The sequence below is a fragment of the Monopterus albus genome, unplaced genomic scaffold (genome assembly GCF_001952655.1).
Source record: "Monopterus albus unplaced genomic scaffold, M_albus_1.0 scaffold252.1, whole genome shotgun sequence".
In the NCBI taxonomy this organism is placed as follows: Eukaryota; Metazoa; Chordata; class Actinopteri; order Synbranchiformes; family Synbranchidae; genus Monopterus; species Monopterus albus.
This window is the reverse complement of record NW_018128132.1, coordinates 532069-544876: the sequence shown is the minus strand read 5'-3', so window position 1 is coordinate 544876 and position 12808 is coordinate 532069. Positions and strand designations below refer to the sequence as shown.

Sequence of the window (12808 nt, the reverse complement as noted above, 5' to 3'; positions counted from 1 at the left end):
TCTTACAGACACACACACACGTCATGTGAAACACTTCTGTTCACAACAACATCAGATTCCCTCCTGACCCTGTTCAAGGGACACTGAACATTCCACACAGAGACAAAAAAGGGTTGAAATTCCTGATTGATTTTCTGGGAAAGCGGCTGAAATATTCTGAACATCTCAAAGATTACGCAAACGTGTCTGTGTGTGAGGGCATAGTTGTGTGTGAGAGTCTAGAGCCCTGAGAAAATCCAGGATGGCAGCAGGCAGCTGTGAGTAGGTGGAGGATCAACACCATGTCCAAGTATGTGTGTGTGAGGGGAGCTGAGCGGGAAAGGGAGTGTGCAGTGAGACTGACTCTGTCACAGAATGTGTGGCGGCCTTCTCGTGGTATCGGTAGACCAGCAGGCACTCATCGACCCTGGACAGACCCCCTCCCAGACGAAGACTCTGGTAGAAGAAGAGAAGATCCTCGGGGACTCCCTGGAGAGGAGAAAATGGAGTGCGTGTTAATCTTTGGAGATGGTCAATATGTTGTGACAGTGGCTGGGTCAGTTTGGGTGCAAGCATATGAACATAAATGAAGTTAAAGCAAATGCAAAATTTTGTTGTTTCAATGAAGATTTTAGTAGCTTGATAATTTAACTGAATCTGATCTGATGATCAGTCAGTAGAAAGTAATGTATACATCCTGCCAGTGTTATTTTTAGGTGACACTGAAGCTGTGGTAGCAGCTGTTAAGCACAGTTAACTGCTGATTATGTTAATTTAAAGACAAACCTCACCAATTTTACTCATTACATTCTTACAGCTCTTCTGGAGTAAAAGCTCTATAAAGCTTTGTTGTGTGAAAACTAATAAATGTCCTTAAGTGACTGGTCTGAAGTCTACAAGTTTGAAAAATGAAACTACAATTACAGCGTCATGGTTGTACCCCTCCACCAACCAGTCAAATTCATGGGAACAGGACAGAAGTGGGGTCACTGTGACCTTGACCTAGAGCCCGACAATATTAAAGGAGTGAAATGCTAAATCACTGGCGTACTGCTTTCTGAGAGTTAATTTTGGAAGTCAATGTACCACAACTTGCACAGCTGTGTCAATCTCATCTGCACTTATCTCCATTTTTCTGCCACTATTTTAAATGAGTCTAGCTATACTGTATTGCTAGCTGTATAGGAAGATCGTGTTTCCATTCTTAAACAGGTTTACAACATTCCAGTCGATTGTTTCTCTACCTAGGGGAAACAACTGTCAGTGGGAACAACAGCAGACCTATCTGAATCACTGAATGAATCTGAAGAGTGAGCAATGAATCAGAGGCCTGAAACCAGGCAAACATTTTGAATGTTCAAGATGAACATGGACAGATAAAGAAGCCTGTAAGTGTGGAAGGATGGTTGGACATGCACTCTGTGCATCATTTGGATGCACAGAGTGAGAAATATTTTGGGTGTGAACTTTCACCTTGCCTCCCTCGTCAAACGGTCCGACCTTGAAGAACCAGTTCCTTGAGCAGAACCATGTCGGCATGATGACTGTGGGGCCATGAGAGGTGTACACCTGAGACACAAGAACAGTTCAGGCTATCACACAAAACCCTTGGATATGATGAATTTGTTGAAGCCACATGTAGAGGCTTACTCAACATATTTTGACTATTTTTTGGTCTTGCTTTATTTAAAACAAAGTTTGTGTGTGGGTGGGGGAATAACCAGAGAGAAGAGAGATCATGCATAGAGATTATGACAAATTTAAGGTCTTACTAAGCTGTTGGACCACCACAAACATCTGAAATTGCTTCAATACTGTCTGTAATCATCATACTTTTAAAGATATTTCCTCCTCATGTGATGTTTTAATGATGGCTAAAGTGCTCTACACCCCCTGGTCCAATATCTCTCTTATGTAGCTGTTCAACAGAGCAAGGACAAAATGTAAATTATAGTCAGAAAATGAGAATAATATTCTTATCAAATACTGTCGAGTGGGCAGAATGTGAGATGTGAACCTTTTATGGGACAAAGAGAGAGCAGAGGATGAGGATAAGGAAAGAATAAAGCTTAAATCTGTAACTGATCTGAGGCTGAAGAAAAGTCCCTGTCAGTCAAACCAGACCTGGATTTGGCTCACTGATTTGGGGAAATTTCCCATTTGGTTTCTAGGAGCAAACAGTCAAATGAATAGGGGCTGTACAAACGTTAACTTCTAATCCTACAAACAAAATAGGTGAGAGCGACATATGCTGTTCGCAGAAGTGTGTGCTTCCTGAAGTGCACTGGGGAAGGACACACACCTCCATCCTCTCACACATGGGCTTTTTGACTTATGAGTTTGTTTTGGCCTCCTCCTCTCTCTCTGAGTGCTAACTCTGTAATTCACCAGGACTGCTTTACAGTCTCTAGATTTCTTTCTCTTTGTACAGATGCAGCTCATTCATTCCACTGCAACCCCTCTGCAGAACCCCCACCCCATCTTATTCCTCCTTCCTTCTCTGTATGGGTGTATTTATGTGATTGTACTGTTTGTGCATTTTCAGTCTGAGGGTCATTCCAGGTCGATCTGTTCCCTCCTCTCACTGTGTTTCATATGCTGTGTGTATATGTGTGTGCACATATGCAGGTGTCTTCGGATGTGTATGTGAAACTGTTCTTGGCTTAAGTAGAACACTTCTGCATAACTGAAATGCATTACAGAAGAAGACAATTGTGAAAAACATCTGGATTCAGCCAAACAGCTGGACAGAATCTAGTGACTGTAGGGATGTGTGTATGTGTCCACTTATGTACATCTCCTCTCCCTTCTGCTGTACTATTGCAACATTTTGTAGATCTAAGCTGTGGCCAAAAGCACAAATAAGTGGAATAAAAACGAGTTATGGGAACCAGAGGATAGAGAGTGAGGGGGTTTCTGTGGATGTGAGCACTGGAAAGGGCAAGGAAGGTCCTGGATAACCATATCTAACGTCCTACAGATGAACAAATGGGATCCAGCTAATGGATTAAGTTAAATGAGCACCACCCTGAGTAAATCTCTGGTTTAACTGAGTTAGATATTCTGTTTCTCTACCCAGGAGTAGGGGAAAGAAAATGAGCTGCCTTTAAGCTTGCAGAATCAATATATGATCTCATTCTCATGCTCCATGAAACTTAATATCATAAATATGCAGTTATGCAGACTCTGTGTGTGTGTGTGTGTTAGTGTGAGTAAAGGTTGCCTTGTATCCTTGGTGACAATGTGTTTTGTTCAGACAACAGACATCCATAAACTGCCAGGGGTTTCACTTTTATATCACTAACCCTCTTATCAGTCTAGTGATTAATGTGACTATTGAATGCGGTTGAGAGAGAAGTATTAGCTGTAAAAGTGGTATGTAAAAATTTCCACTCACTCAAACCTCTTTTTTTTGTCTGCAATACTTATTTTTCCATTTCCAACAGTTACTACTACTATTGACTACACTCAGCAGACAGCTAGCAGTGTGACCTGCTTCCTCTGGTGGGACTGTGATGCACAGAGAGGTCAGCAGTGACGCGGCGTGCTCTGTCCAGTCCAATGCCACATTTCCGTGGAAACTGCGGACAGCGGGTACATATCCTGTTTTTAAGTGACCTGGCTGCTGCCTGGCACATGACCTCACACATACACCCAGACAAATACACACATTCATAGAGATCCAAGCACACAAACTGCGCCAAGCTGTGGCCATTTACCTGCGTGATGAGCTGATCCTGACTGATTGTGTTGATCCAACGAGTGTAACGCTCTGTAGATCCTTCTGGAAGCCTCTGAACTCTAGAGCCAACTAGCTATTATGAAAACAAAAACATAGCTTTATAAGCACGACAAATACTTTACCTTAGGGAACCAATGAAAACATGCACAGCCATGGAATTAGCTTATGTCAATTTTGTTTTCGCAGGCTATTAACTGTAAAAGTGGTTTCAGTAGTAAGCCCTCAGAATACTTTTAACAATCTGACAGACACAGAGACAGATCAATGGTTAAAAACTTTCAAAGTTTTGAATAGAGCTGAAATTGATAGTTGATTAAATAATTAATTAATACTGTCAAGCAAGCCAATGCCCAGATGTTCACTGGTTCCAGCTTCTCAAATATGATTTACCGTTTGTCTTTGTCTTGTGTTATTAAAATCTGAAAATCATTAGGTTGTGAATGGTTTGTCTGACTAAGCAGAACACTTAGAAGATATCACTTCTGGCTCTGAGAACTTGGGATAAGAGGTTTCCTGACATTTTGTGGGCCAAGTACTCAAGTAAATATTTGGCAGAATAAGAAATAACAAAAATAAACATTATTTATGTATGTATATCAATATGACAAAATGTTAGTCCAGAGTGTAGTGAAATCATGTCATACCCTTTCTGACACATTCAGACAATCCAAAAAGAAAAAGTGAAAGCAAAGTAAAGAAGGGCAAACATAGCAGAAGACATTATACACAGAAAAGGGGCTCACACTTTTATCCAGAACCATCAAATATTAGACCCATAACAGAAACAGGGCAGCAAGTCTGCTGTCTCCATGCCGTCTCCCTCACTTCCCTCGCACACACGACCCCTCACCTCTGATCTGACAGACCTCAGATAGCATCAACACCGGATACTCACACTGCTCTGCATACCAAGTGCATGAAAGCACACACACACACACACAGTTGCAGTGTTTCTCTGGTCAAATGGCCAGAGAAAGAGAGAAAAGCTAGGGAGGAACTGAGAAGAAAACAAGGGAAGGAAGTGAGTAAGCAAAAACCAGAGGGAGAACTTACAGTGTTTGGGTGGAGGAGAGACGCCTCATACTGCAGACGAACTCTCTGCGGCAACATAATATCATCCTGAAGTACAAAAAATACCAATTCAAACACATACAGAATACTAAGGGGAAATATTCAGCATCATATGAGAACAAATACATAGTGTACGAGGTTCCACACACAAATAGTCTAATTTCATTTATAAATATATGCCACCATTAACAACTACTGTGGTTTCACTCCTGGGAGTGGCTGCTACATAGCTAGCTAGACAGACTACTATTAGATTGCTAGGTAGCGAGATGGGGCAGCTAGCTACATAGTCAAATAAATCACAAAAACAAAGAGAAAACTGTAATTCAATAGTGGAATAAAGAGAGAAGTTTAAGGTTTTAAAGGAAAAAAAGTCACCAGGACAGTATTGAACAGAAAAAAATGCAAGAGTGCTGACAGAAGATGTTGACTGTTTCCTGACAAAGCAGCGAGTCTTTCATTCTGGCAGTTCTGACAGTTCTGACAGTCTACTGGCATATCATATCATATCACACCAAAACAGAAGTCAGCACAAGTCAGAAATTCTGGTGTTACCTCCTTGGATTTGTAATTTTGAGAGTTTAGCCTTCAGACAAGTAATTAACTTCAAAGCATGGTGTCTCATATGAACATACACACAGTAAACACACAAACACATATCAAATGGTGCTCTAAGGTCATCAGTCATGTTCTGACAGCTCTGTTAAACAGCCACTGAGCTGCTGAGGTCTGTGTGTGAATGTGTCTATGGTGTGTATATTTGGACAAACCAATATGATCTAATTAGTTGTACCTCACTCGTATGTGTTATGAAAGACATCTGGACACTGAAACAAAACATACACACACACACACTTACCGCATCCTGAAAGCACAAGTATTTTCCACAGCTCTGAGATACTGCCTTATTCTTTGCATATCCCACTGAAAGACAAAGCAACAATGTATGTTTATGTATGTGTACCATTGTATATGTATGTGCCTCTGTGGTAGCCATTTCCATTTGTCCATGTGCTACCACTTATCGTATTCAAACATTAAGGATGTGCAAACATACAGTAGGAAAGATGTGCCAGTCAAATAATCTTATTTTAAAATGTAAGTGACTTTAAGTTCACTTGTGTGTTTTGGTTCAAAAACTCCACATTCATTCTTTTCACTCATATGTGCAGTAAACACAGAGGTTATCATCAGCTTTTTTCTCCTCAGCTGGCTCAAACTCAAAGTAATAAACTATGCATCACCCAAACCTCTCAAAGGATAAATCTGATGTTATTCTAGAATTTTCTTATTGTCAACAGATCCCATGAAAAACCAAAACCAAGTGGCCCAAATTGAATTTTTTCCCTCCAAGTGACCAAGAGCTGATCTTTTCATGGATGTCTGAACAAACCAGACTATCTGTACTGATAGTCCGGGTGCTGGATGTGTTTTTCCCCAGCCTCACTTGCTGCTTCTTGACTATCAGAAAGCCGGTGATCCACTGACAGGTGGGGGGAAGCACGGTGAACTGGGTCAGTTTGGAGTAGATGATGTCTGGGATAATGCTGTTGAACACTGAGCCGGACTCCACAAAAGGTGCTTACAGACTGGAGAAACTAGTCCTTCAAACTACTGGAAAAAGTACCTCCTTTTTTGTGTGTCCGCTCCGCTGGAACTGAGAATGATAATAAGATGCCGTTTTAAGGGACTTTTTAAGATCCTACATCAGGGTACGTACACGTCAAGCACAACATGTCTGCAGTCCACATGTCAAAAAGTCCTTGGGCAAGACACTGAACCCCCAAGTTGCCCCCGATGGTTAGAACCATCGGTGAGTTGGCACCGCAGATGGCTGCCTCGGTTCTGTACTGGAAACAAATTCCTTCTGTGTAACATACTTGGCCAAATAAAGGTGATTATTATTATTATGACTTATGTATGTGTACATTGACTGCAGCAGTGCTGAGGGGTGTGAAGTGTGGCTTATCAAACCTACAGTAATACACACTCATGCTGTGGTGGTGGTGGTGGGGGGGTTCCATATACCTTACCAGGCAGTGTTTATATATCGTCAGGGACAAATGAGTTCAGATGCAGCCAGGGTCTGACATCCTGATGAGTTTGCTGGAAGAAAAACTGTTTTAATCCTACCAACCTCCTCTTGGCTGAGAAGAGTTGTGGCCTGATATCACTACTGAGATCCCCCTTGTCTCCAGTCTCTTCCTCCAACCCTCCACCACTTTCCTGGAGTCATCCTGAGGAACACAAACAGAGAGCAACACATGCTGAAAAAAACTGAGGTCCAGTATTCTAAGACAGTATATTTTGCATGAATAAAAACCATAATTTATGATAAATACACAGACAAACACATACTTACAGTACTTGCATCATCAAAGACAGACAGCTCCATGGATCCAGTGAAGTCTTGCTGTAATATGGCCTGTAGACATTCAGCCAGCCAACAGGATGCATTGTACACTGGCATGACAACGGACTAAGGAAAAACAAGAAACAGAGAGGGACAGTCTTTACAGATGTCATCTGAAGACCAGGGCCATCTGAAGGGTTAATACAGACCCACTAAGTCCTAATTCCACATTTTTGCAGTTTCTCTCTCTTACCATTAATACAGGTCAATAACGTCTGCCATATATTTTCTTTTACCTGTTCATATTATTAGGCTTATCTTATGTTTTATCGTCCATTACTCACCACATCCACTGCGCTTCTCTCTTTCTCCTTCTCTCCTGTCGGTGTTTCTGCTTCGTTTACTTCTGTGCGGAGCCGCTTCATATCAGCTCCTGAGTCCTGCTGCTCAGACAGCCTGACTAACTTACTAAATATGGGAGAAAAAGCTGAAAATACCGACTGGAAAGACAATCGGTGTCTTGTAGCGCGGTTAACAGCCATCAGCTGCATAACTTCCGCAAATAATGAATCTCAGACACTCATTGGCTCGTGCAAAACACGGACAAACAACGGATTCGCTGCAGCTCACTGTCAATCATCTGGAGGAGTGACGTCTGTGACTGCGTGCAAAACACCGGCTTGTTTTACTACAAATTGAGAGGGTTGGCTTTTGCTGAAAATTAATTTCTGCTTTTCTCGCTTTCGCTCCCCACATAAGCGAAATAACAAGAACTGGACTTTTTCAAAAAACAAGCACAGTGTGGAGTATACCCATCTCAAAACTGACGATCTGGATGCTGCCCTTCTCCTTTTTGTTGTTGTTGTTGTTGCTGTTGTTCTAGCTATGATTGGCTGTTGGCAAACCAACGCATAGGTGCATTACCGTTGGTCTCATTTTCCTTTTTCTGTCTTCATGGAAAATCGTCTAAACCGACGGGTAGGCGTGGCTTGGAGGTTTCACATTGAAAGATGCCGCGCGGCATGGCATGTGCTACTCTATATCGTCTGTAGATGGCGCTCATCTTACACACGTACAGCACCCTGCTCATACACAAATCATAGAAGTGTGGATTGTTGTGTGAGTTTACTGTAATATTACCAAGACTTTCATTTCCTTTCAGTTTCAAATCAGCGAATCCCCTCTTTTAAACATCACGTTCCTATGCGATTAAACCGCAAACGCAGATAAGTTTGGCAAGGAACGTATTTGATTTTTAGATTATATCCCGATGCAACGCAATTCTTGAATGAATGGGGCGCTGCATTTTCCTACAGACACAGGCTTAGAGAGGGTAGGGAAGGTACAAAGAGAAAAACTCTCATTAACACACCGAGTCGACCACGTAAGGATTTACAAGTTACCTAACTTACCGCACTTGTACTGCTTCGTGTTTGGCTCGTTAACTTCGTAAGGTGATATAGGCTGCTTTGTTAAGGGTAATGTGTTTGTTGTAAACAATGTCCTGTTATGATTAGACTGTCATATTTATCTGCAAGCTCACATAATACAACAAGTAGATGGGTCAAAGGGACACGCAAACTCCTGTTGGTTACTAGGCCTGTCAGGTTTGCTCGGCCGCTCTGGCCTCCCTCACCTTTCCTACTGTCTCTTGCCCCATTACTCTTATCACGTTCACCTGTTCCTCACTCCCTTATCACCAGCTGCACTTGATCAGGTCACTGACTATATTACCCGGTTTCACTCCTCAGTCACTTGCCAGTTCGTTCTTGTCTCTAGGCCATTTTTTCTCCGTGCTCTTTCGTTGTTTTGTATGTATTTATCCCCTTGTCAGCTACTGTTTTGTGTTTCCCCGAAGGACTGTTCCTCCAGACCGTGGCTCCACTCTCTCCTCCCAGGCAGGTCAATGCACAGTCGCCTATCTTTTTCCACTATTGCCTTCATCTCTCTGTCCCTACCTTTAGTAACCATCGTCGACCAGCCCAGGAGTGACCCCACCTACGCAGCTCGGCCCAGCTCTCCATCTCCTCACCTCCTGCGGTTGGTCAAACACCCGGTTATTACTCATCTACAGGACTACGTATCATTTTCCTCTGTGTTTTTGTCATTCCTTTGTTCACTGTACATAATAAATCACTATATGCACTGAAGCCGGCTACCTGGGTCCGCCTCTTTCCTCGTTCGCACACTGACTGGTGCGAACGGATCCTAACGAGGCCTAAACGTCAAAAGAAGTTCATGTTTTTGGACTGAACACTTTGGGCCCTAATTTAAGTGCAACGTTCAGTAGAGGAGGAGCCCAAAGTGGCTGAGGTGGAGTATGACTGTTAGGATGATCAGTTGATTATTTTCAGTTTTTTAATGCAATGCATAAATTAAAAATTCTTGAATTCAATCATATAAATTTATTTCTTTGTTTGAAACTTTCATCATGAAACTAATTATTGAATGTTGACTTCTACAGTTAAATTTGACTTTTTTCATTTTGTCTTTTAAGATGGTTTTACAGCCATATTAACCTTGTATTTCCATATTGCCATCATAAAAGAAGACATTTTAATCTTATCTTATTTTAAAAAAGATGAAGGTAACAGTGTGTGGAGGTTCTGATAGTACCCCCCAGGAGCTGTCAGTCTTAATAACGTGACTTGCTGGAGCTTTAAAGTGACCTTATACAATGCAGTTTTTCATCCTCCGGGTGTTAGGCTCATGTTATCACAAGTTACAACTATTAAACCAAAAACATAGCAAAAAGCTAAAGGCATTTAAAAATGGAGCACTGTGACAAATTTATTGACCACAAAAATAGTCAAACAGCATCTGATAAAAGATAAATTAATGAATTCTAAACTGAGACCTTGGAGATGAGGTCTCAGTATTATCCAATGTTATTGACTCATCTAAAGCTCTACATTCAGGTGAAAATGTTCTTTTCATGCAAATAATGGCAGCTTGCTTTCATCCTTTTTCCTTCTCTCCCGTGCTTCTGTGTATGACATGCTATACTCGTGGAAGTATTTTTTTTTTAAGCTGCTAGAATGACAGATGTTTGCAGCACAGTTAATCCAGTGTTCAGAGAATGTAATGCTCAGACATTGTCGGTGCCATTGAGTGCTGCAGTGTTCAGTTGGAGTAAAAATCTGCATACACGTGGTTGCAGATCAACTGTTACCAGGCCATTGAATGTATCTTATTAAACATTATCACTGAACAGTAGCTGGAAAGAAAACCTGCAAGGTGCAAAAACGGTCAATACTACCACCTAGTGGTCACAGAGCAAAAATATGAAAGGAAACTCGAAGAAAAGCTGCGGCTTTGGGTTAAAGCAGAGCTGTTCTGGTGTCGAGCACAGTGTAGGTATACATTACCAGCCACTTTACCACTGAATTGAATGGGAAAGTGAGACCAAAAGTTTGATTGGGAGCATATCTGTATAGAGAAAGTCACTTTCAGCTTTTCGCGTTTAGGGGTCGCCACAGCGAATCGTCACATGTTGACATTTGGCACGTGTTTTACGCCGGATGTCCTTCCTTCCCAACCCTGACTCGAACCTGGGCAGCAGTGGTGAGAGCACTGCACCTTAAGCACTAGCCTACCAGTGTATCTGTATAAAAGACAATTATCTTTTTATTTTTTATTACTATCTAACAGTATACATACATTAGCTGTAAGGAAAATATTAGCTTTGTAAAATTAAATCTTCCCAGTATTCAGCACTTCAATAGACAAAACAAACAAAATAAGTGCTGGATTGTGTTTACATAAAACCTTAATGACTTATGATAAAGAAATTATATGATAAAAAAAAAGATGATATTGATGTTGCAAACTGGGAAGAGTTCATAAGGCAAAGAGATGTAGCCTTTATGTTATATATAACCAATATGATATGTAGTGATAGGATTTCTGGTCTTCCCATGGTGGGATGATTAAATCTAGAGAGTGAAAAATTATGCATCAGTGTGACATGAAAAGAGACAACTAGAATACAGCTGCTGTTTATCATCAACGTCAGTATGAATGCAGGCCAATTGAACACCAGGCATGACAACGCAAGGACGTTTTGTGTGTGCAGGTGGTCCTACAGATGGTCAGCTCGTCCCTGGTGACCAGCTTATGAAGATCAATAACGTCGCTGTCAATGACCTGACCCCAGAGCAAGCTGCTGAAATAATCAGGTCTACACCAACAGACACACGTCTGATTATTGGTACATGTACTACAGAATAGTGTTTCTAATTAAGTTATGCACATCATGTCTAATTTTATGACCCTTTCTTGTTTTGTTTTTTTTCAGGGAGTGTCAGGATACATTGGCAATGATAGTTCTCAGAACAATGCTAGTGAGTCTCTTGTATCTAACTAATCATATATACACACACACACAGACACACGCTTCACAGAAGCATATGTTTACACACAACATTGCATTATTGGACAACTAATTGGATAATGGCTACTTTTCATCCAGCAGCACTTTAGATGAACTTGATGCGTTTCTTGTTTCCTGTTGTAATTAGATTGTAAAACACACAAAAGGATGTACAGCACATGTACACATTACAAACTACACAGTGTCTATATACAAAGAATTCCTAAATGCTGTTTTCAACAAACCCATTAATCAGCATGTCGGTGAGGTCAGGGGTTAAGTGTAATCAGGAACAGCAATCCTGTGGCCAAGGTCCCACCACTACAAAACACTGACACTCCCCACACAGGCTCAGACAGACAGCTCAGAGTGTGTTTGTATGTGTGAGATTACTGAGTATGTGTGTGTGTGCGTTGTTCACATCACTCTGTATCTGTGAAGTTGACATACAGTGGGGCTAATAAGTATTTGATACACTGCTGATTTTTCAAGTTTTCCCACTTACAAAGAATGGACAGTTCTGTAATTTTCATCGTAGGTACACCTCAACTGAGAGAGACAGAATCTACAATAAAAATTCCAGAAAATCACATTGTTAGATTTTTAAATAATTTATTTCAATTTTATTGCATGAAATAAGTATTTGATACAATAGAAAAATAGAACTTAATATTTGCTACCGAAGCCTTTGTTTACAATTACAGAGGTCAGACGTTTCCTGTAGTTCTTGACCAGGTTTGCACACACTGCAGCAGGGATTTGGGCCCACTCCTCCATACAGGTCTTCTCCAGATTTCTCAGGTTTTGGGGCTGTCGCTGGGCAACACGGAGTTTCAGCTCCCTCCAAAGATGTTCTATTGGGTACAGGTCTGGAGACTGGCTAGGCCACTCCAGGACCTTAAAATGCTTCTTACGGAGCCACTCCTTAGTTGCCCTGGCTGTATGTTTGGGGTCATTGTCATGCTGGAAGATCGAGCCACGACCCATCTTCAATGCTCTTATTGAGGGAAGGAGGTTGTTGCCCAAAATCTCACGATACATGGCCCCATCCATCCTCTCCTCAATACGGTGCAGTCGTCCTGTCCCCTTTGCAGAAAAGCACCCCCAGAGCGTGATGTTTCCACCCCCATGCTTCACGGTTGGGATGGTGTTCTTGGGATTGTACTCATCCTTCTTCTTCCTCCAAACACGGCGAGTCGAGTTTATACCAAAAAGTTCTATTTTGGTCTCATCTGACCACATGACTTTCTCCCATGCCTCCTCTGGATCATCCAGATGGTCTTTGGCAAAC

At 41.6% G+C, this 12808-nt stretch overlaps 1 protein-coding gene and 1 long non-coding RNA gene across 4 annotated transcripts in view; one reads left to right on the top strand and one right to left on the bottom strand.

Annotated features, from left to right (window-relative positions):
* The window catches only part of b3gntl1 (UDP-GlcNAc:betaGal beta-1,3-N-acetylglucosaminyltransferase-like 1), a 13132-nt gene extending 4366 nt beyond the window's left edge, over nt 1-8766 (bottom strand). Inside the window, exons 1-9 of one of the 3 annotated variants that reach the window (XM_020621022.1) lie at nt 8558-8766; nt 7490-7613; nt 7155-7271; nt 6930-7029; nt 5652-5716; nt 4775-4840; nt 3699-3794; nt 1453-1548; nt 344-468 (exon numbers count right to left, since the gene is read on the bottom strand). In XM_020621022.1, the coding sequence (XP_020476678.1) occupies nt 344-468; nt 1453-1548; nt 3699-3794; nt 4775-4840; nt 5652-5716; nt 6930-7029; nt 7155-7271; nt 7490-7570 (746 nt within the window). In that variant the 5' untranslated portion in view covers nt 7571-7613; nt 8558-8766. Of the gene's footprint in view, nt 1-343; nt 469-1452; nt 1549-3698; nt 3795-4774; nt 4841-5651; nt 5717-6929; nt 7030-7154; nt 7272-7489; nt 7765-8557 lie in introns of those variants that run through there. The other 2 variants (XM_020621021.1, XM_020621020.1) reach the window with 2 other exon arrangements.
* Nucleotides 8767-11225: 2459 nt separating this feature from the next.
* Nucleotides 11226-12808, top strand: part of LOC109972287 (uncharacterized) — a 3794-nt gene continuing 2211 nt past the window's right edge. The window contains exons 1-2 of the long non-coding RNA XR_002276669.1: nt 11226-11355; nt 11443-11488. This is a non-coding gene — a long non-coding RNA (uncharacterized LOC109972287). The remainder of the gene's footprint in view (nt 11356-11442; nt 11489-12808) is intronic.